At 31.4% G+C, this 21,872-nt stretch overlaps 2 protein-coding genes, 1 long non-coding RNA gene and 1 pseudogene across 4 annotated transcripts; 2 read left to right on the top strand and 2 right to left on the bottom strand.

Moving 5' to 3' along the window:
- The first annotated feature begins 407 nt into the window (after nt 1–407).
- Nucleotides 408–1,945, top strand: LOC129301393 (uncharacterized). Its single transcript, XR_008590974.1, has 3 exons — nt 408–450; nt 624–737; nt 1,780–1,945. It is a non-coding gene; the product is annotated as an uncharacterized LOC129301393 (long non-coding RNA).
- A 1,810-nt stretch (nt 1,946–3,755) lies between these two features.
- On the bottom strand, nt 3,756–9,831 carry LOC129301392 (uncharacterized). 2 transcript variants are annotated; one of them, XR_008590973.1, is made up of 4 exons: nt 7,211–7,430; nt 7,030–7,103; nt 5,795–5,935; nt 3,756–3,922 (listed from the first exon to the last, which is right to left on the bottom strand). XR_008590973.1 is itself a non-coding variant. In XM_054939950.1 (3 exons), exons 1-3 carry the CDS (start codon nt 9,813–9,815, stop codon nt 7,066–7,068), a joined length of 333 nt encoding a protein of 110 aa, XP_054795925.1. In that variant the 5' UTR covers nt 9,816–9,831; the 3' UTR covers nt 6,821–7,065. The 2 variants fall into 2 exon arrangements, 1 of the variants encoding a protein (XP_054795925.1); XM_054939950.1 differs by lacking the exons at nt 3,756–3,922; nt 5,795–5,935 and adding an exon at nt 9,747–9,831 and having other exon boundaries at nt 6,821–7,103; nt 7,211–7,436.
- Nucleotides 9,832–12,286: 2,455 nt separating this feature from the next.
- On the top strand, nt 12,287–16,210 carry LOC129301394 (ABC transporter C family member 3-like; annotated as a pseudogene).
- A 1,132-nt stretch (nt 16,211–17,342) lies between these two features.
- Nucleotides 17,343–20,108, bottom strand: LOC129301395 (F-box/FBD/LRR-repeat protein At5g56420-like). The gene is made up of 4 exons (XM_054939951.1): nt 20,064–20,108; nt 18,308–19,117; nt 17,910–18,065; nt 17,343–17,828 (listed from the first exon to the last, which is right to left on the bottom strand). Exons 1-4 carry the CDS (start codon nt 20,106–20,108, stop codon nt 17,556–17,558), a joined length of 1,284 nt encoding a protein of 427 aa, XP_054795926.1. The 3' UTR covers nt 17,343–17,555.
- Between the last annotated feature and the right edge of the window lie 1,764 nt (nt 20,109–21,872).

Raw genomic sequence — 21,872 nt, forward strand, 5'->3', positions numbered from 1 at the left:
TTTTTTTTTTTGTTTTGTTTTTTTTTAACGTTGTGTGGTTTGGGTGCAGTTGTATCAGTACTCAAGATGAGTACTCGTTCTGTTGGGGGGCATGCTCTCAAAGTTACCGACGAAGGAAGGCTGTTTGGGATTGGATCTAATAGAGCTCCACCTGGTGAGAATCGGGAACAAGAGGGACCTTCCATTCCACCTGAACCCCAGCTAGTTCAAGCTGTCCAGCAACCACAAGTTGTACGCCTATTGATGTGAGGCCATTGATGATGATGTTATATAATGCACAGCAAGAGCTTTTGCTGAAGTATACCTCTCCCTTCGATAAACTGTTGATTTGATCATGTCATTCTATGTTTGATATGGGTGCTAGTCTTATTTATGCAATTCTCATTCAATTTAGGCTAAAAACAATTCAAGAAGGAATCGTGGGAGGACCCATAGTTGATGTGGATTTTGGTAACATATTATTCCATTAATCTGCCTTGTTCATTATTTAGAAGCTTCATTGACATTTTTGTTTAACATATTGTTGACTTGTTCCTTGTCAAATCATTGATATTTCTTTCCTGTGACTTATGTGGTTAACTATTTTTTTCTTTCTGACACCCTCTCTCATATGATATTTGCAGATCAGAGTCATATAGCTGAAAAATGCTCCCAATTATTGCGGAAGAGATTCTTCTAGCCAAACAATTCTCAATACTGATCAATATATAAACTTGGAAGGCAGTGGCAGCTCTGAGGTAACATATTTTAAAACATGTCATATTTCATACACTGACAAAGATGAATAACAAGAGGACTACAAATCCTTTACTACTCAACAAACACATGTAATACTACATCATACGCTTTAAGAACAGAACACGATAGATTTGCCAACTTTTGAGAGGTTGGCTCTCTCCACCCAAGAAGGTTCTCGTATCTAATCATTTTAACTGCTCTGTCCTACCCTGGTCATTACTCTCTGAGTTTTTCTTCATTGCTATCCTTCTATATCTAAACTTTTTTGTTTTCTTCTGACCAATAGTCTCCATTTTCTGCCATTTTTGCCATCCTCTATGTCTCTCTGTGTGTGTTTTTGGTGGCAACAGTGGGTCGGGACCTATCACTCACGCGCAAACGTGCCTTGGCTTGAGATTCGTTCCACACATACTACTTCCTGGGTCCCATATTTTACCTTCTGTTTGTTCCATTTTCCCTTTGCATCTAGGCCCCTCTTGGTTGTAATTTTACACTTCCATTTCATTGACTTTTGTTAGGGGAAGAAAACTCTAAGTAGAACAATAAACAATTCTAGGGAGAAAGAGTTGGTTGTTTTATTTTATGTCGTCTGTCTTCATTGCATTGTTCGTTTGGTTGTTTTAGTCTTTTCAAGGGGGTACTTCTTTCTTGGAATCTTCACTTTGCTAGAGATCCCTTTGATAGAGAAGTTCATGAACTTGAGTACTTTTTTCTGATTGTTGAGTCAATTTGTCTTCTTCGGGTCCTTTCAGATATAGGAGTTTAGTACCATCCCTCTCTGAAATCTTTAGTGGTCCTCTATGGGGATATTTAGTATGAAGGAAGGAAAATCTTTACTTTTTCCCTCACACAAGGAAAGCTATATAATGTCTATTATATCTTTGTTGCCATTGATGTTAATGACTCCATCGGTATAATAAACAATGACGTTCCTAGTGTTGTTCATCATCTTAGCATAACTGGATTTTCTTGGTTTTAGGTGTTACAAGATTCTACCTACGGAATCCAGTATTGACAGTTTTTCCTGACTCACTATTGCAGTGGGGGAACGATAAAAAGTCATCTAAACCTCCAATGGAGCCTGTCTTTAGCTGTCCAATATGTATGGGCCCATTTATAGAGGAAGTGTCAACAAGGTGTGGTCATATATTCTGTAAGAGTTGCATTAAGGCTGCTATAAGTGCACAGGGCAAATGCCCTACATGTAGGAAAAGGTTACTGCAAAAGAGCTCATAAGGGTGTTTTTCTACCATCAACTAATTGAAGTAAGGTATGGCCATACGCATTGGTTAAACGGGCTTGTTGAATGCTTTTTTGACCTGATCTGTAGAGGAAACAAACAAGCTAGTAGTTTCCAACTTTCTGCCTCATGATTAGTTGATCGGAAATTAATGGCTTGTTTGTCTCATCGAAGACTGTTTTATGGAGGGTAGCTCAGGAAAAACCTAATTGACAGACCAATATTTGTGGGGTCCTCAAACAAACATGGGCCTTATTAATGGTACGATCAAAAAGAATTAAGAAGATAAAGGATTTGATCTTGTCATGTTTTATTTGGATTAGCTAAAATAGAGTAGAGGTTCATTTGGTTTGTCAAATGTTCTCCAAACAATAGTTTTTTCAGGCCAATAGAAAAGAAAAGAGAAGAGAAAATAGTTTTTCACTTGGTGTCTCGAGACATTTTCATGGTACTTTACTTGGTCAATGCCTTTTCTGTTGACTAAATGGTCTTTCTCTTGCATTTGATTTTTTCATACAGACTGGATTTAAGGAGAATCAGGAGTGGAGGAAACCAAACAATACTTTGGAGGGATTTAAGTTACAGTGCAGTCTTCATTGTGATCTTAGTGGTAGTTGCATTGGCATTTGTCCCAATTTGCTGTTCGGCCTCTGGTGTAGTACTGTAGTATAATTAACTCATGGGGATGCTGTAGGTTAATCTTTGTTTTCGGCTCAGTTTTGCTTGAGCATTAGTGCTGTGTCACCTAGTCTTGGCCCAATGGATTATGTATGTGACATTCACATACCTCATAATTTAAGAGTATGTTTGGATTTTAATTGAATATAATTAATTATAAAAAAATTAATTAATATGATTATTTAGAATATAATTAATTATGTTATGTGGTATATAATTGATTTATAAAATTTTTTAATCAGAATTGAAAAGCAAAATTGAAAAGTAGAGTTGAAAATAAGGTAAAATTTATAGTTTTGTAAAAGCATATCCAAACAACTATGTTCATATTAAAATCAATTATGAATTTAAAATTATGTTTTTTTTTAAATTTGAATACTCATTATACATGTTAAAATAAATTATAAACTCAACATCATGGTTTTTTTTTTAATATCCCAACATTTTATATATTTAAAATTAATTATGAACTTAAAATTATAGTTTTCTCATAAGCTATTAGCTTCTCAATTTAATTTTTTAATTATACAATAACATTTCTAAAAATTTATTCAAAATCATATTAGTTATTTTACAAATCATATTTTTTAGTCTATAATTGATGTTGACATAATACGATGTTTGGATATTTTTTAAAAACCATCGTTTTGAATTATAATTAATTTCAGCCTGTATAACTGAGTGTTTGGATATTTAACCGAAAAAACTTAATTTTGAATTTATAATTAATTTAATATATAATATAGATGTTTGAGTAATTTTTGTGAAAGTGTGGTTTTCGTGCAAATGATTGATTTTCAATTCAAATTCAAACAAGCACTATGCTATAGTTGTCCTTTATTAGTTGACAATATGTAGGCTTTATATTTAGTATATTACGTGTTCATTCTTGAATGAGGCCTGAATGGGTTCAATTTTTTTTTTAAATTTTTTTCAAGCTTAAACCCCCCTCTTTAAGTCGAGATCAATGCCAAAAGAAATTATTCAATACAATTATAGAGATAACAGTTAGGTCTTAAGACAACTGAATTAATGACAGTTAAATTTCTGACAAATCATGTTGATCTTCGCTTTAATTAAAACAATGTATATGCTCCTGATAGGTCTTATCTCTATTGGCTTGAAGATGGATGAGGTGGCCAATTTCACGGAAGAAAGCACACGAGTTGTCCTCAGATTGAAAAGCATGGACTTTCCCTGGATTTGTTGAGGAGCTAAAAGGGACCTCCTCATCAAAATCAGGTCTATCTTCTCTACAGAACCCATCTGCAGCAAAGGCAGTTAACTTTTAGAATTTCAGCAAATATGTAACAAGAATGATGTTGAATATTTTCTGACACAATCCATCAGCGAGAAAGCTATATATACAGAATCCCGGAGAAAACAATTTTCATAGAATAAAAACGCAAATGCAGTACATGATTAGTCTTTCTGAACTTTTAATGGGTTATTAGTTAGGCAGCATAACACGAGTCTTCAACTTTCCATCTTCACATATTTACAACCCAATATTACAAACTCGGGAAACCTCAAAAGAATTAAAGCTGCAGTTGATTGCGATATGATATGGGTACAGAATAGAGGGGGCCTAATCCTAAGGTATGTACAAAGCATCAAAACCAAGTAAATCAAGACAAATGCTCAAGACGAAGCGCTACATGAAACAGCACGAGAAGCGAGTCAGTGAAATCACAAACTACATTAGTAAACAAGTGTACTAGAGAAGTAAGAGCATTCAGCTTAATAAAATCAGTTAACTTTGTCATGGTAATCTCTTTTTTTAGTAGCTTGGCAATTTCTCTTTCATTGCCATGAGTAGATGATGAAGCACCCTCTTAAAATTGAGGGTTCGAAAGTTCAACCTTAGATAAAATCTTTTGAATATGTCTATGGGGTTGACCACCCTTAATTCTAGCTTGCTTAAGATCCTGCCCTCGACATGAAGGGGTGATTCATTCTGTGGAGTAGAGGACTTATCAAATGTCCTACTGCTAGTGGAACTTCTACCAGAGGGACGACGCTAGGCGGCATTCTCACTATTCTAGGAAATATGAGAAATATTTTAATTCAAAATACAATAGTTTATAGGAAGCAAATAATTAGGGAAGAAAAGACTCTTTTAGGACTTTCTAGTGGAACTTTTAATGAAATCTCAATTATTATAATGCCTGAGTTCATAATAATAATTAAAACTTTAAAGAAGAATAATTGCTTCACATAATTATAGAAATTTAGGCTCTAATACCATCTGTCTAACCTAATACTAAAGGTATGATCGGCATAAAAAATATGAAGAGAGTTGGAGTTAATATATAACAATAAAGTTCGTAAAGTTTTAAAATATTTCATAGAACTTTCGGCAGATTCTCCTCTATAATTCGAATCTCCTAAAATTTTCACAATAGAATAGAACTTACCACCCAGACCAGCAAGGAACTAGTTTCATTGCAGTAATTTACATAATAACAAAATAAGATTAGGACCTAATTATGATATATGTAGAGCACTAACTTATAATTTACAAAATATAGTATAAGGTTTCACCAAAAAGAATAATCACCATGTGCTTCCCTTTTCCAAAAAGCAAAAAGGGCCCTCAATGGTCAGTTGGAAGCCAGGTTTAGCTACAATATCTAGACTAAAGAAATTACCGATAAGTAGCGTTCCAATCAAAATTATAATAAAGAAAACATGAAGATAATAAATAATAAATTTAACTTCAAATGATTTAATGAAATAATGAATTATCCTTAAATTAGAAATAAATAATGATTTTTTTTCATAATAATATGACTGTGAAATTTGACAATATTGGTAGAATTACATATATGTATTAAAATTTTTTACTGCTCATAAAATATAAAGATTTAAAATAATAGTGCAGTTCGATAAAGTACTTTAAGAGAATTACTAAAAAATGATAAATTTTAGTTTAGATTTAGGAGGGTTAATTAGAACGAATAACAAGTATGGACACAACAATTCATGAAAGTAAATAACCAATCAAATATTGACACATAATTTACAAGGGTAGTAACTAGTCAAGTGCAGTTGAGAGCCATGAAACAAGCGTGGCAAAAGCCACGAATAAAGCGCAGACATGAAGCCCATGAAAACAAGCGTGAGTATAGTACTTACAAATACCATTGCTCTGATCCACGTGCGTTGGCTTTCGCACAGGAATATCATCTCCTATAACACCCTGCTAGTTGGGTGTAATATGACGCCCCAATGGCTATGGAATTGCCGTTAGCATCCAACCTTTTGAATTCAGTCCCCCTTAATAAAATTAAGCATATATGAAGCAAGAAAACAATTTCAAATTTTTTTCATTTTCAAACACTATTCAACTATTATTTTTTATTATTATTTGTCAACGATATAAACTATCAATAAAATTAACACATTTTCATCAATAAAATAATTATTATAAAAATAAGATAAACAAGAATATTTATACAATTTATAAAGGATTAATAGTAAAATTTTAAATAAAGAGATTTTATAAACACTTTACTAAAAATTATTCAAAACGTAACCCACTCACCTAATAATTTTTTCAAAATTTTAAAGTATGCTTCTCTTAATCTTTTACTTTAATTCTAATGGTGTTCCTGATTTCTTAACAAATGAATCGTAATTTTAAAATCATTTATCAAGAAAATTTTCAATCACTAGTTGTGCATTAAAATTCAATCTAAACAATTTAACAATAATATTCAAACAAATTATGTTTCAAATATAGTTAAGTTAGTTAAATTATTTGACAGCTTTTCATTTATCCTCATACTTCTTTATGACTTATATTAATTCATAAATTATAATAAATGATATCAATTATTCTTAAACTTTCTCTAGATAAAAAAAATGAAATAAACATGATACATAATTATTTCTCCCAGTTTGATATTTTAAAATTTTCAATTAACAATTTAAATCAAAATTATAGATACTTCTCCAAGTGAATCTTAACTACTCACAATTCACCAAATTTTCCCACGACACATTTTTACAAATACCTTAAGGCATATATTTATTATTGACAAATTTAAGATAAATAATCATGCAATTCAACAACTTGCTTTCCCTCCGTGTATTCTTTAAATATATCTACAAATACAAATACATTGAGGGCATTCTCCAATAATTAAGCATCCAAGTAAGTTCCACAACTCTCAACCTTTAATTCCATAATTATATTTCAGCTCATCATCACTATAAAACCATTTTCCAGCATCAACCAAAATTTCTCCTTAATCCTAACTAAAAAACTACAATAACAGTGAGAAACAGAGGCTGCACCCGACGGCTGAAAAAATGATTTAATGTTGCTGTTGTCATCGAAGAGGGAGAAGAGAAGATCAACTAGTTACCTCAAACTTGAGTGCAGCCATAACGGTTTAGGTTCTTCATGTGGTCGACGTTGAAGAAGATAGAAAGCTTTGGTCTGCAACTCGAATAAGGTAGGCAGAACCAGAAATCAAGACCAGAAAAAAAAAAAGAACAACTAAGCTTATCGAAGATGAGAAACAAGAAGAATTGAAGATAACATACACACGCACAGACGCTCAATCCTGGATTGAGAAACACGAAATGACAGAGAAGGAAGAACTAATTCTGGTGACCCACTTTCAGTTGCCGGAAACGCACCAGTCCAGTCAGGTGTATGCCACCGGTGAGAAGAAGAGCAAGCCGAAGGTGGAGAGAAGGAGTTCGACGGTGATGAGAAGAGAGAACTCAAAGTCGGTGAAGAACAAACGCGAATGCTCTGTTTTAATTTCTTTCACGCGAAGAAACACCATCAGACCAAGGGAGTTTTGGGAAAATTGCAAGAACAGCATCAAGAAAATTACAAGACAGACCCAACAAAAATTACAAAAAGACCCAAAATTTTCTCATAAATTAAAATAACCAAAAAAATGGAACTTTGCTAAAAACTTATTTAAATAAAGTATCCTTTAGAAGAAATTTTTTGTTCAAATTAACATTTAAGTTCATTACAGTAAAAATAACTAATCAAAGTGGTTCATTTATGTTGTTATGACAGGTAATGAACATTCCTGACTGAATGACAGATAGGTAGCTCCATGCAAAGATTGCTTGCTTGCTTTTTCATCTTTTTAAGTTATATTAAGAATATTTGAACTATGAATCTCTACATTTTATTCAAGGTATTGAAAGACGAACTAATAATTGAATTGATCAAAGTATTAGTTTAAGAGTTAATGGTAAAATAGTAGTTGAACAATAAAGATATTAGTTTTAACGGTTTATTAATTTAGTTGGGTGGGTTGACTTGAATTTTTATATTATGATCTCACAACATGTTGACCACCTCAGTTAGTCTTAGATGACAAATTTCTTGCTTCTTTTATTTATTAGTCTTTTCATTTGGGATCATGTTGTAACCATTGTTTTATTTTTCCTTATCTAGTAGTTGTTTATAATCTTAAAAGTTAGTTTCTTTCACTGTATAAGTAAGACTTCTATTGGTGACTATTTCGGTCACGGATCAATGAAGTGACAAAAATGACCATTGAAAATCTTATTTCTTGTTTTGAAGGATTGGGATAAATAAATTAACTAGCATTTGCATTCTCTAAATGTTCATGTTCCATATATTTGAAAAAAATATTCTCATGATTGTACTCAAATTTATTAGAAGTCATCAAGCATCTTCCAAGACCCAAATGGTATTTTGCTCTTCAAAATCAAACTTTTGCAAACCTATAATCATTAATAATGTACTTGATTCATATTTTCTCTCTCACTTGGATTCAACAAGTAATTTATGAGTATTTGCCATTTTTCCATTGCTTCAAGTTGATCAACAAATGAAGGTAGAGTTGCAAGATTTGGCAAAAGTAGTGAGGAAAACCATAAGAAAAGTTGATGTAGAAGACTCAAGGTGATAATTACTTGGGAGAAGAAAGGCACATTAGCATTGGTGTAAATGATGTATCTTAAATTATAGCATATAATTTAAATTTTGATCTGAATAGTTTAAGTTTGTTCCTTGAATTCTTAAGTTCATATAATATCATCATCATGCTTTGACAACTTGGCTTGAGTTTGTTTCTTGAAATTTCCATAAAGAGGAAGAGAACTCTATATAATCATCTTCTAAATGCATAATAATTTGGGTTTGAAGTGGGAAGTTCATTTTTTTTTTTCATGAAAGAAAGTGGATCCTGAGCCCTCACCAGTGCTTACAGTGTATTTATATACTCCCTCCGTCTCAAATTATAAAATACTTTTAAACAAAATCTCTCATACTAATAGAGCTTATTAAATATACTTTACAACCTTATTTTTCAAGAGAAAAATATAAACTTTTAAAAATGCACTTTATTTAATACTCCATTAATAAAAGAACATTAAAAAAAGAGAATATATGGTAACGATAATATTGAAAAAGTATCATTAATAAAACTTTATTTTTATTAAAGTATCTTATATTTTGAGATGCTGAATTTTTTTTAAAAGTATCTTGTAATTTGAGATGAAGGGAGTATTATCTACCAACAATTCCTCACATCATATAGAAACCCAAATAAGGCCAGTGAGAAAAGCAAAGGAAAACTTATTAAAGAATGCTTGATGAAAACAATGATAAAGTTTGAAGAGTTACATAAGCACTGATGAGAGTTTAACAAGTGAAGATTGATCAAGTTTTTGGACAATAATGGAATATAACAAAATGCATGAGGGTAAATTAGTCCAGAAATTTGGCTCCCCTATAACAAAACCTCAACTTGAAGAGGACCAAAATAAAGGGAGGGGATCATCGCCTAATAACCAAACCACATTGTAAAAGTCTATAACGTAGCCATTCATTCACAATTTGTAGTTATTTTCAATGATTTAATGAATGGTAAATTAGAAGTCGCTTCATTACTATATCCAATTCTAGTCTCATGCTCTTATCATTATCATGAAAAGTGAGAGATTATATTTTGCATACCCACATTAATTAATACAAGGATAAATTCGTTAAAAAAAAAACAGAAAGAAAAAATTATTGCTGAACGTCGGGGACTCGCCGGATGAGTAAAATTACAGAACAGAAGTTTCAGAGAATGAAGCTTACTTGGATTGTTGCTGCCGGAGACCGGAGGGCTACGAAGCCTTGAAGGCGATGGCTTTGGAGTACAATCATGCTCTTGGTGCTAGCTCTCTTTCCCAGGTACTGCAGAAGATCAAAACACGGAAGAACGACGATTCACTTAAGGAGTTCGGAAATTGATACTTCCCCTATAATATTATTACGGGACTCTCTCACTCTTAAGGGCAAAAAATTAGTTCAAAAATTCATCTCTTTAATAAATTTTATATCTTTTCAACTATATTTTCTTTTAATATTCTATAAAAATATCTCAAATAATAATAATTAAAATTTTAATGCATTATTTTTTTAAAAATAATTAATGAAGTTGTGGTTTGATTGGAAAGATAATTATAAAAATTACTCAATATTCAATATTTTGAATCAAACAAGATTTTTTTAAAAATGCCCAATATTATTATAATTTGGAGAGTATTAAATATGATTTTTCAAATAATTATAAGTGTAAAATTTACCTCTTTAATCAAGTAATACAGACAAGTTGTTATTTGATGTTAACTGTCTCATGTATAAAATCAAATATTATTATGCAACTAGATTTTATGCTCGTGAGTTGCAAGGGATGTTAACCCTCAATTATAGTGTAACAGAATATGGAGAAGAGAAGATTCAAAAGGTTCAATTTCTGGAAAAAAAAAAGAAAGTTGAAATTTTTTAGGGTTAAAAAACAAAACATTAAATTTTCTTAAAAGAATGCCAATGTTGCTAGAGCTGGTAATTTAGGTCAAGCCTGACGGGCCAACCCGACCCGCTCGAAAAATTTAAACCCGAGTTCAATAAATAATATTTTTTATTGTTCGAGCCTATTCGGGCGGCCGATTAGGCCTGAAAAATTCGGGCCAAGCCCGATTGGGTTCGGGCTTGGCCCGATACCTGAATAAAATTTAATATTTAAAAATATATATAATATAATAAATATTAATTATTTTTTAAGTTTTATATCATTTTATTTTAAAATATCATATATTAAGTGTATTACTACAATTATTTAAAAAAAATAAAAATATTATATTTTTAATCAAAATAAAAATATCTCAAAAATAATTAAAATATATTTTAATATTATTTTTATACTTTAAGACTCAATCTTTTTTTAGAAAAATTGAGTCATATACACCATTTTCTTGTCCAAAAAATTATATTTTATATTTTTATAAAATAAGATAATTAATTTTAAATTAAAAATAATTTTAAAAATAAAATTTGGGCATGTACAAATTCAGGCTCTATTACTAAACAAACATAATAAATAAACTAATATTTTTAGATAATTATTTGATTATCATCCACGTCAGACTTAGTTAAAAATTAAGAATGAACTAAAGTAATATTCTTTGTATATAGGACTTAAACAATAAAAAGGTTAAAAGAAAAAATTTAAAAAAATATTATTTTATCCATAATTAAATGATTTTATTTTATATAATATAATGATGGCTATTTTCTCATATCTTAACAACAAAAAGTAACAGTTTATCTAATAGTTGTTAAAAATTTTAAAACTAATTAGAATAAGAATTAATTTTAAATTAGTGGTCTAACCGTAGTTGAATTGAGATTAACTTGATCATAATTAAAATAATATGATTCAATTAAAATATATAAATATTTTTATATAACTATGATAAGGAAAATATTTAAATAAATAAGACATCAATTTACAAGTAAAGGAAATATTCATGAATAAATTGCACATAATACAATAAAATAGTAACAGAGCTATTTAAGTACTTAACTACAAAGTTAATAAGTTATTATTTTTTTTATCCCTTTTAAGTTAAAAAAATATTTTATGCTTAATAAAATTATTTAAAAATTAAAATTATTAAAAAATAAAAAATATTTTTAAAAAAGTTTCGTGTATTTGGGCCAACCAAATAAGCCCGAAGGTATTAGGGCCGGGCTTGGCTATATGGGCTTTTTAGAAAGAGTAGGATTTTTTAAACCCGACCCGAATTGAGCCCAACCTGAATAAGTCCAACCTGCTCGAATCACCGGATCTAAATGTTGCCTTATTGTTAACCCATTTACATGTTGACCGCTAGTATTAGGAAATCAGTTTAATAAGTTGCGCCTGGTAAAATTTGTGTGTGATCTAGGATGCTGGCACTTGTAATAATCATACACCAAATGTCTTTTCATCTAGATCTTTGTTCCTATCAAGGACCATGTCTTTACAAAAGCTTAAGTTACTAAATTCTGGCCCGTGAAAGCACACTCTCATACTAAAACCTTTTGAGCTTGAAGTATGGACAAATCACTGATTGATCTTGTGTTGAATTTTCATTTAGTCAGGAGTAGTGAGATGGGAAAGATTGAACTAATGGCCACTGAGTAATAGCGGATCTAATACTTTCTCAAGGACCATTTTCACTCAAAAGTTCATTATAATATACAGTACGTGATAGATTCTTCAAATCAAATTGAATAGATATATGACATCTATGAGGTGACAAATAATTCTGCAACAATATTATTTACCATTAGCATGAGAATTGAAACGATTAGCTGGAGTATGCAAGGCTCCAATCATACAACATTTTTCAGAGACAATCAGGAACAACAACCATCAGAAGCTTCAATCAAGAGTCTAGGTTTCAAGAAACAAATATGAAACTGATGGATGGCTATTCTCGCCCAAGATTCCATGTTTCTGATGCAATGGAATGGTTGTGCTTCCGTTTAGATATGCTGTCTTCTGTCACATTTGCCTTCTGTTTGATCTTCTTGGTATCTATACCAACGTGAGTCATAGATCCAGGTAAGGAGTTAATGTTTGGCATCTTAACCATGATTACTCCGCTTTACAAGTGAGTTAAAGAAACATGAATCCTTACTCTCTCTCTCTCTCTATATATATACACACTGAAGGAATTGCTGGCTTAGAAGTTGCATATGGACTTAATCTAAACATGGCACAAACCTGGATGATATGGAATCTTCGCAGCATGGAGAACAAAATTATATCAATTGAAAGAATATTTCAGCATGCTTGCATTCCAAGTGAACCTTCTCTTGTGATAGCTGAAAGCCGACGAAGTTGTTCTTGGCCATTGTTGGGACAAGTTGATGTTCACAATTTGCTGGTAAATTCAGTTATTGCATCTTATGATGCCAAACAAAATCTTGCAAGTTGGAATTTCCCTTTGGCTGAAAGCCACCGTACATAAATTGTTATTACTTTGCTAATTGCACTTCTAATCCCTAAAACTCAATACCAATATAAAATTCTATTCTTGTGACTTTTGAACCTCCGAAGTATTATATTTAGCTGATTTTTCTGATATTTAGATAGCTGATATTGTTTTAACTACACTAGAAGTGCTTCATTATTCCATTGAGAAATTAAAGGGCCTAAATTGCTATATTAACAAGTTAAAGAGCCCCAAACTTTTTTTATAAGAATGGTTTGTTAGACACTAACAATGATGTATATGATGAAGGTGAGCTATGCTCCACATTTCTCTCTTGTATTACTTGGTCTGACATGCTTATTCAGTAGAGGCCAAAAAGCTGGGATCGTGGGGAGAACTGGAAGTGGTAAATCAACAATTATACAAGCACTTTTCCGAATTGTTGACCCACTGGAAGAGTACAGAGATGGTGAAATTTGGGAGGTGATTTGGTTTTATCCAGTAACTCCCAGACACACACACTGGGATCTATCTTAAAACTTAGCCTTCTAGTCTGTCTATTACTTAAGTTGGTATTGGTTTCGTTCATTGAGAATCTTTCACGCTTCGGATTAGTATCAGCTTGGGGATGAGGTTAGCAGCAAAGATGGAAAGCTAGACACTTTCAGGTTTGGCTTAAACTTTTAGAATGACAAAACTAGCAATTCGTTTCCCAGACTGTAAGACCAATTAGCTTTAGTCCTCCAAATAACTGCTTGAGCTAGTCTCTGGAATAACAAAGTTATTCCACGTTACTCCATCCGACATTCCAGGGCCGCTTGACAAAAAAAAAAAAAAAATTTAACGTGATAGTTTGTTGTATTTAGTGAACGAACCATTCATACACTGTTTTGGGGACTGAAGCTAAAGAGTCATAACAATTTCAGAAGCTTGGTCTTTCAGAATTAATAGAACATTGATTCATGAAGTAGAATTTCATTGCTTGTGCTAAAATGTCATTTTTAGAGAACGGAGAGAATTGGAGCATAGGTCAGAAGCAACTGGTCTTTCTCAGGCGGGTCTTGCTCAAGAGAAGTAAGGTCTTGGTGCTTGATGAAACTACTGTCTCAGTTGATACATTTACTGATAATTTGATTCAGCAAACTCTCAGGAAGCACTTCTCTGAAAGTACCATCATTATAGTTGCTCATCGGATTCCTTCTGTTCTTGACAGTGATATGGTTCTCCTTCTCAATCAAGGTCAGCAAAGAAATGTTATTATAATTGGATGCGCATCTTCAGTTTTGTAGGTATTTTTAAGTTAAATATGTTACACTAATTTATTATTAGGGTTCTGCAGAGCTTCAGACACAACACAAGGAGATTTATTTGACCAGAAATATATAATTAGATTTTGCACTATTTCTCTCAAGATACATATATAATAAGTCTTTGAGTTCTTTCTATTTATATACTTCTCCTTCATTCCAATTTTATTTGATATATGACTTCTCACTATTTACTTGCACTTTATCTCAATATTTATCTACCTTGAGATAAAATCTAAACTCACTCCTTTCGGTTTTAATTTATCCCAAAGCCTGCTCTCTGTTAATGAATTTAACAACAGATCTTACTCTGTTAGTAAAATCTACATAAACTTTTCCTCCTAGAAACACTTAATAACCTGATTGAATGAATCACAAATCACCAAAAGGTCAATCATTAGTTGTAAAGGCTTCAACTGAAGGAAGTTAATGGAATGTTTCTGAGCAAGGAGCAAGTGTAGTTTGTTTGTTTTTTTTTTGACATTCAACATTGGTTCTGGTGCATATTGAATATAGATTTCAAAACTTCAGGGGAGGCGATGTGATTTACAATTTTAAGTTTGCTTCTCCCACGGATTTCTGTTTTAGTATTAATTTTTTTTCCAAATTTGTATTATTCATGATAATATGATGTGATTTTATAGTACTTCATTGCGCCAACACACTGGAGTAATTGAAGAGAGTGGCACTCCAGCAAGACTGCTGCAGACCAAGTCCTCATCTTTTGCTCAGCTTGTTGCAGAGAACACCCTTAGGTCTCGCTCCAATATTCATGACCAAGTAGGTGAGCAGTAATGGTATATCACTGGGCACACTTTTTTTTGATACAAATATTGAAAAATGGACCGCAGTATTTCCGATTTTTACATAGTTACAGCTTGCTATAACTTTATAATTTACGTTGATATATTGAGCATCATATTAATTTTCCGACATTTTTGTTGTTCTGAACTTTTGATTGTGAAAATAAAATATAATTGCTCCAACAAGCTTAACCTTCAAGAAGTTATACAGTGAGCATTTTCTCCTTCATGGACTTGGAATAGCAGAAGTTAAAGCAGAGATTATATCCAAAATCACCTTAAACACTGTCTAGCTAAGAGGGAGCTGTGTTTTAAATTTTATGGGGAGATTCTTTTAGTCTTTGTACGAGTCGTGGGTTAGCATGATATTACAGGGGTGTTAAACATTCTTGTAATTCTGGTAATACAGCAAGTACCGTCAACAATTCATTTTCATGGTTTCTGAGAAGGATGTTGATCGCTAATGTCATGCATTGTCTGTATCATCCGTTTTATCTGATCCAAATTCGATGCTCTGTGGGTAAAAGTTTTGCATTCATCCTCCTTGGACTGTCTGTCTATATTTCATTCTGAATGAAATTAGATCACCAATGCATAACTTTTTCACTTCCCAGAGTGTAGCGATCTGTAGCATCCATCCATTGAACTAGTGTTTTAGGACTCTTGTCTCTTCATGATAATGGCTCCAACAGAAAATCAGATCCAGAAGCAGATTTCTCTGACTCAGTCTGATCATAGACAAGAAGAAAAAAAGAGTACCGTTTGCTGAAGCAGGGAAGGACTTGGTTGATGTTCTCTTAAGCATCTTATTGTTGCCCTTCGGAACTGTTCCTAAACTCCACATGAGTAAGGACTCTTCTGTGCTACTGCTGGCTTGCAAATTTAACTGCATAACCTCGCTGCTTCAAAGTGTAGGAAATCTGGATTACAAGTTTTTTAATTCCGATAGTTATAAAGGACTGTTGCTGAATCCAATGAACCCAGTGAAAAAGTACTATGGAAATGATGTAGCGTATGACTTTGACGACAAGCTATTCTCAAATCGCTTCACTGGTTATCTTCGTGAAACCGCATGTTTCATTGTTTCTGATGATTTGCTAGTGATACCTTGTGGTATGACCATCGGTTTAAGTTCGCTCCTTGAAGTTCCGAAGGAAGAGAAATTAATAGAATTACAAATGTAGGAATCGTATTTTGATTTAAAGTATTATGCTTTTAAATTTAACATCTTGTTTTGGTGTGTGTCACCTGTGCGTTCACATCACATCCATTAATATTATTTATTTTTTATTCCCCTCAATTTAATTTTTATGTTTCTTACCGTTAGATTGACTATTAAATTTAATATCTGGCAGCCTTGTCATATCTTTGTGAATCCCAAGTTGCTGCAAATGATTTGGGGGAAGAAAGGCACATTAGCATTAGCATAAATGATATACGTTAAATTATAGTATACCATTTAGATCTTGATCTGAGTATGTTGGTTAAATAAAAAAAAGAAAAAAGAAAACGTCCTTGATGTGAGTAGTTTAAGTTCATCCCTTTAATTCTCAGGCTCATGTAACGCCATCATCATGCTTTGGCAAATTGGTTTGAGTTCATTCCTTGAAATATCTGTAAAGAGGAAGAGAACTTTATATAATCATCTTCTTAATGCATAATAATATTTGGGCTTGAAGTGGGGAGGTCATTTTTTGTTCATGAAAGTGGATCCAAAATCCTCACCCATGCTTATAGAGTACTTACATATCGTCTACCAATAATTCCTTAAATCAGTTAAAAATCCAAATAAGGCTGGCGAGAAGAGCAAAGGAAAACTCATCGAAGAATGCTTGACAAAAACAAGAGTGGCAACAAACACCAATGAGAGTTTAAAGAGTGAAGATTGATCGGGTTCTTTTGTTTTCATACATGGACAATAATGGAATATAACAAAATGCATAAGGGTAAATTAGTCCAGAAATTTGGCTTTCCTATAACAAAACTTCAATTTTCAGGGGATCAAAATAAAGGAAGGGGAGCATCCCCCAATAAACAAACAATGTCTATAATCTAGCTATTCATTTACAAATTATAGTTAGTTTCATTAATATCATCAGTGGTAGAGTTAGAAGCAGATTTGCTACTAAATCCAAGTCTAGTCTCATGCTCCCATCATTATTATGAAAGGTAGAGTTCGAAGCAGATTATATTTTTCATACCCCCACACCAATTAATACAAGGATAAATTTGAAAACAATAATTTTGAAAATTACTAAATATCTTATATTTTGAACAAATCTAGTTGACGAAAAAAGTCTTATAATTTGGACAAGAAGAAGGATATCACATGAATTAAACAAAAGTTAAAAAGCTGCACAGTCCATATATAAATATTATCTTCTCACATCTAACAAAAACACAACTAAAACGAGTTCCATTAAGTGTCCAGCGTAAAATGTTGTCCAAGATATAGCCAAGAGGGAAATCAGCCAAAATAAAAAGAAATAAAGAAACATGACCAACAAAAGCATTTTACAATTCAAAAATTTAATTGAACAGCAGCCTGCAATTCAATGAACCTCTAGGACATGATGATAATCTTATGAGCATTTGGAGTCTCGCATCTGCGTTTTCATTTGCAGAGCTGCAAATGGAAATGTTTCTCAAAACACTTGCGTTCTTCATAATAAATGTTGCAAGTTCAAACTCACATTCCGACCCTCTATATTCACCCAAACAAAATTTTTTAAGATGTGTTGAAAGACATTGAGGAACATCAAGCATTGACTTCACCGAACTTCGCTCCAAAATAGGATCCAGCTAATGAAACATAAATACACGTATCAGTTAAAAACCTAACTAAAGTACTGTCAGCACAAATTTAAGTTAAAATATACAAACCTTGTGAATAGCAAGAATTTCAAGTTTTGGGAATTTTCGAAGGAATGTCACGAGAATGTCTACATCACTCGTCAGACATGAGAATTCCAGGTGAGTTAAATTATAAAATGTCGTCCGAAAACATGACAAAGATAGGCTCCTGCAGAACTGCTCGTCCTAATTTGACAAAATCATGATATCAAATCATAAAAAATAACAATAAAAATTTGATTTTTTTTTATCAAATTTGATATATATTTTTTTAATGAAAAATCACGACAAATTAATCCTTACAAAAATTATAAAGATTAAAATTTTATAAGATTGAATTAGAATTGAGTTAAAATTAAGTTATAATTATAAGAACTAAATGATAAATTTTTTTCAAAAATTACTGCTGTATAAATCATTATCAGTACCTCAATCCGAAGAAGCCTAACATTATTAAAAGCTGCCAACGGAACCCAAGATAGTTGAACCTCTGCCGACACCAAATGTTCAAACCTTCCAATCCTGGGGTACTTGAAATCTTTAGAAGGACCAGAGCAAGATTTTAATACCAGGTCTTCAAGAAGAGCACATCCATTAAGGATATTAGCCACAGATTCAGCATTTGATAATTGAACTTCCACCAGATGCAATACTTTGAGTGAAGGCAAATAAACAGATCGAACATTCAGCTTAACCTTAGCCAACTTTAAAACCTTAATGGTACTGCTGTGGAAAATGCAAGCAGGCACATCAACGTGACTATAAGAATTTAAATCTGCAAAACATAGCTCAAGATGCTCAACTCTACGTTTCATCAGAAAGTTAATCCACAGATTAATCCTGACAGGAGGCACTTGGAACCTCTGACACTTGAGACGAAACATGTTTATGGGTTTGGGATGTGACAAGAACAGGACTGCATCTACAAATTGAATCAAAGAATTAAGAGTAGCAAAGCCAGTGTCATGAATATCGAGAGCGGGCATTGCTAGCCCTAGCGGAGTCCACCTCTTGGACAAGATCAAGCTCTTGGCTATGGCTTCTTTTATGGGAAGAAAAGAGAGGATGCGGTGAAGCAGAGGGTCTGGCAAGCTGCTAATCCTATCACTCTCTCCTTCTTGTTCAGGTGCGCTAATTTTGCCATGCCGTACGTCGTGGCTTCGCGGATGAGTAAAATTACAGAACAGAAGTTTCACAGAATGAAGCTTACTTGGATTATTGCTGCCGGAGACCGGAGGCTGCGACTTATTGAAGGCGATGGCTTAGGAGGACAATCATGCTCTTCGTGCTGTCTGCCTTTTCCCCAGGCAGTGAAGAACTTTAAAACGGGAAATATCAATCACGGGCGGCTGAATAAAATTTATACTAGACACCTCTAATCAATGATGGAATAATTTTGGATCGATAGTTAGACTAAAAACTTACTTCAATTTTAAAAATTAAGTTGTTGAAAAAATGTCCCTTTTCTTTTTTTAAATTTTTTTAAAAAATAATTAATTTTTTAATCATTTGATATTATATTATATCATGTGACTTGTTAAGTCATAATAAACTTAAAATATTTAATTTTATTTTAAGTTAATTAATAATTTTATATTTATTTTTTATATTTAGATTATTATATACATATATAATCTTTAATTTAATTATTACATTATCGGTTCGACCATTGTTGGACCATGCGAACTGTGAACTACTACTGACCTTTCCGATTCAATATCCTGTACGGTTCTAAAAACATTGCTTTTAATCATTTGACGTATCTTAAAAAATTATTTTTTATATCATAAAATGGTAAGATATACTTTTATTTTTATCATTGACTTTACAATTGCTTGGCAAAAACAAAAAGGAGGTGTTTGTGAGCAAGGATGAAAGAACCTGACTTTTAATCAAACATGAAGAACTTAGATTCCCTTACCATTGTTTACCCAAATGTGAGAATGCAAAGTAAAAAATTAATGTAAATGCAGAGAAGCAAAAATACATTAATTAAAGAAAGAGGTGACGGGTTATACCTGCCTTACAATAGAAAAATAAAGACTAAAACTATATGATAAAAGAAAAAAATAAAATAAAGCAACAGACGCGGAGTCTGACACTGATAGTTTGTTGATGCTGATAATGATCCTTATTGAGAGAGAGCTCTTCTATTTATATATGATTCTAGCTTGGTAGCCAAACCTCATGATTGCTACCTTTCTTAAATTTAAGAAATACTTCATCCATCGTGGTCATTCATCATGAGTAGAGTGTATATGGTTTTGACTTATAGCTAAGACTTCAATATTTTTTTTAATTATTTTAATCATTAAGTTGAGTTGAGCTTAGGTATCTAAATTCACAATTTGGGTGCAAACAATAACTATATTAAATACTTTTATGATAATAAAGAAGAGGTAAAATTAAAAAAAGTGATTTAATTATTATAAGGTGTCCTATGTTTTGAACTAAAAATTATTTTTAAAAAATATCTTATAAATAGAATCGAATGGATTATCAATTAAGGTCTTAAGGACTATTAGATATCAAAACCTGATTGGATACTTGTTGATTTGATTTAGTTTTTTATTAATAAAATATTCATTAAATTTTAATAATAATTCATTCTAACAATAATAATTTTGGATTTATTTTTTATTCAGCTTTTAATAATAATTAATTCTTAATTAATATAAATTTTTTCTTGTCGTTGTCCCTTTAAAATAATGGAAGAATGACTATTCACTTTAGAAATTGGAAAGTTGATACTTCCTCTACGAGAAATTAAGCATTATTACAAGGCAATCTTCCCCCAAAGCAAAAAAAAAAAAAAAAAAGTTGAAAATTTAATCTCTTAACAAATTTTATATCTTTTCAATTATATCTCCATTTCATATTTTACAATATAGTTCTATTAATAATAATTAAATTTTTAATGCATTATTTCAAGAAAAATAATAAATAAAGTTGGTATATAATTAAAAAAATAATTATAAAAATTATCCAATACTCTATCTTTTGAATGAAGTAAATTTTAAAAGTTGTTTTATATTATGATTTGGAATGAGTATTAAATATGATTTTTAAAAATTATAAAAATATAAAAATTATTTCTTTAATCAAGTAATTCAAATAAATTATTATTTGATATTAAATGTCTAATGTCTGAAATCAATTTTTATTATGCAATTATATTTTATACCCGTGTGATGCATGTAATATTAATCCTAAGTTACAGTGTAGGCTAATATAGAGAAGAGAAGATTTCAATGAATTCAATTTATAGGAATATAATCTAATCTAAAATTTATAACCCCATGAGCTATGTATATTAGTATAGCCATAAATAACAGATAAATATGGATTAAGCTCGTCAGGTTACTCATTTATGCTTTGTTTTTTTTTTTTTTTTGGTTCAAACTTTTGGACCTGACTCGTTTAATCAAAAATTTACAATATGAAATATTGATAGTAATTTTGGAAGTTAAAAATCATGGTACCTAAATTTACAACATAATCTGCCCGTGTTTATGTTCTAAACATTGATATAATTCTAGTAATACTATAATTAAAAACTAGAAAATGTCCCATGCAATCTACGAGATTTAGCAAAAAAAAAAAATCTCTTTTTTATTTGTCTTTAGATATTACTTGGATATGTTTCTTTATGAAAAATTTGTGCTTTAGAAGAGTGTAACTCCTATATTATATTCAATGTACAATCTATGTTTAGTATAGTCATTATACATTGTAATTATTCTTTTAATAAATTTTGTCAGTTTTTTCTAGAATAAGAGCATATGCATTAAAACCCAAATTGAAATGGCTTAATATAATATAAGACGAAATAATTAAAGGAGAAAAGAAGAAAGGAAAGTCATTCATGTGAAATTCACAAAATAATAACTCTCATCCATGCATCTCTCTTTTTCTTTAATTGGAACAAAATATAATTCAAGAAGTCATGATTATTCTTAGAAAAATAAGAGAAAATATTGGTCAATAAGTCAT

This window comes from Prosopis cineraria, unplaced genomic scaffold (assembly GCF_029017545.1).
Source record: "Prosopis cineraria cultivar Desert tree isolate PC_DT_omini unplaced genomic scaffold, ASM2901754v1 PC2090, whole genome shotgun sequence".
Classification (NCBI taxonomy): domain Eukaryota; kingdom Viridiplantae; phylum Streptophyta; class Magnoliopsida; order Fabales; family Fabaceae; genus Prosopis; species Prosopis cineraria.

What these genes read in the sequence shown, in the direction of transcription:
- LOC129301392 (XM_054939950.1), bottom strand. Translation starts at nt 9,815, where the DNA reads ATGATTGTACTCCAAAGCCATCGCCTTCAAGGCTTCGTAGCCCTCCGG. An exon ending in CTCCGGCAGCAACAATCCAA is followed by an intron (nt 7,437 to 9,746) that starts GTAAGCTTCATT and finishes TTCGCGTGAAAG; the next exon opens with AAATTAAAACAGAGCATTCG. An exon ending in GATTGAGCGTCTGTGCGTGT is followed by an intron (nt 7,104 to 7,210) that starts GTATGTTATCTT and finishes TTCGAGTTGCAG; the next exon opens with ACCAAAGCTTTCTATCTTCT.
- LOC129301395 (XM_054939951.1), bottom strand. Translation starts at nt 20,108, where the DNA reads ATGGATGAAGTATTTCTTAAATTTAAGAAAGGTAGCAATCATGAG. An exon ending in AGAAAGGTAGCAATCATGAG is followed by an intron (nt 19,118 to 20,063) that starts GTTTGGCTACCA and finishes AATAAGTCGCAG; the next exon opens with CCTCCGGTCTCCGGCAGCAA. An exon ending in TTAGGCTTCTTCGGATTGAG is followed by an intron (nt 18,066 to 18,307) that starts GTACTGATAATG and finishes TTGTCAAATTAG; the next exon opens with GACGAGCAGTTCTGCAGGAG.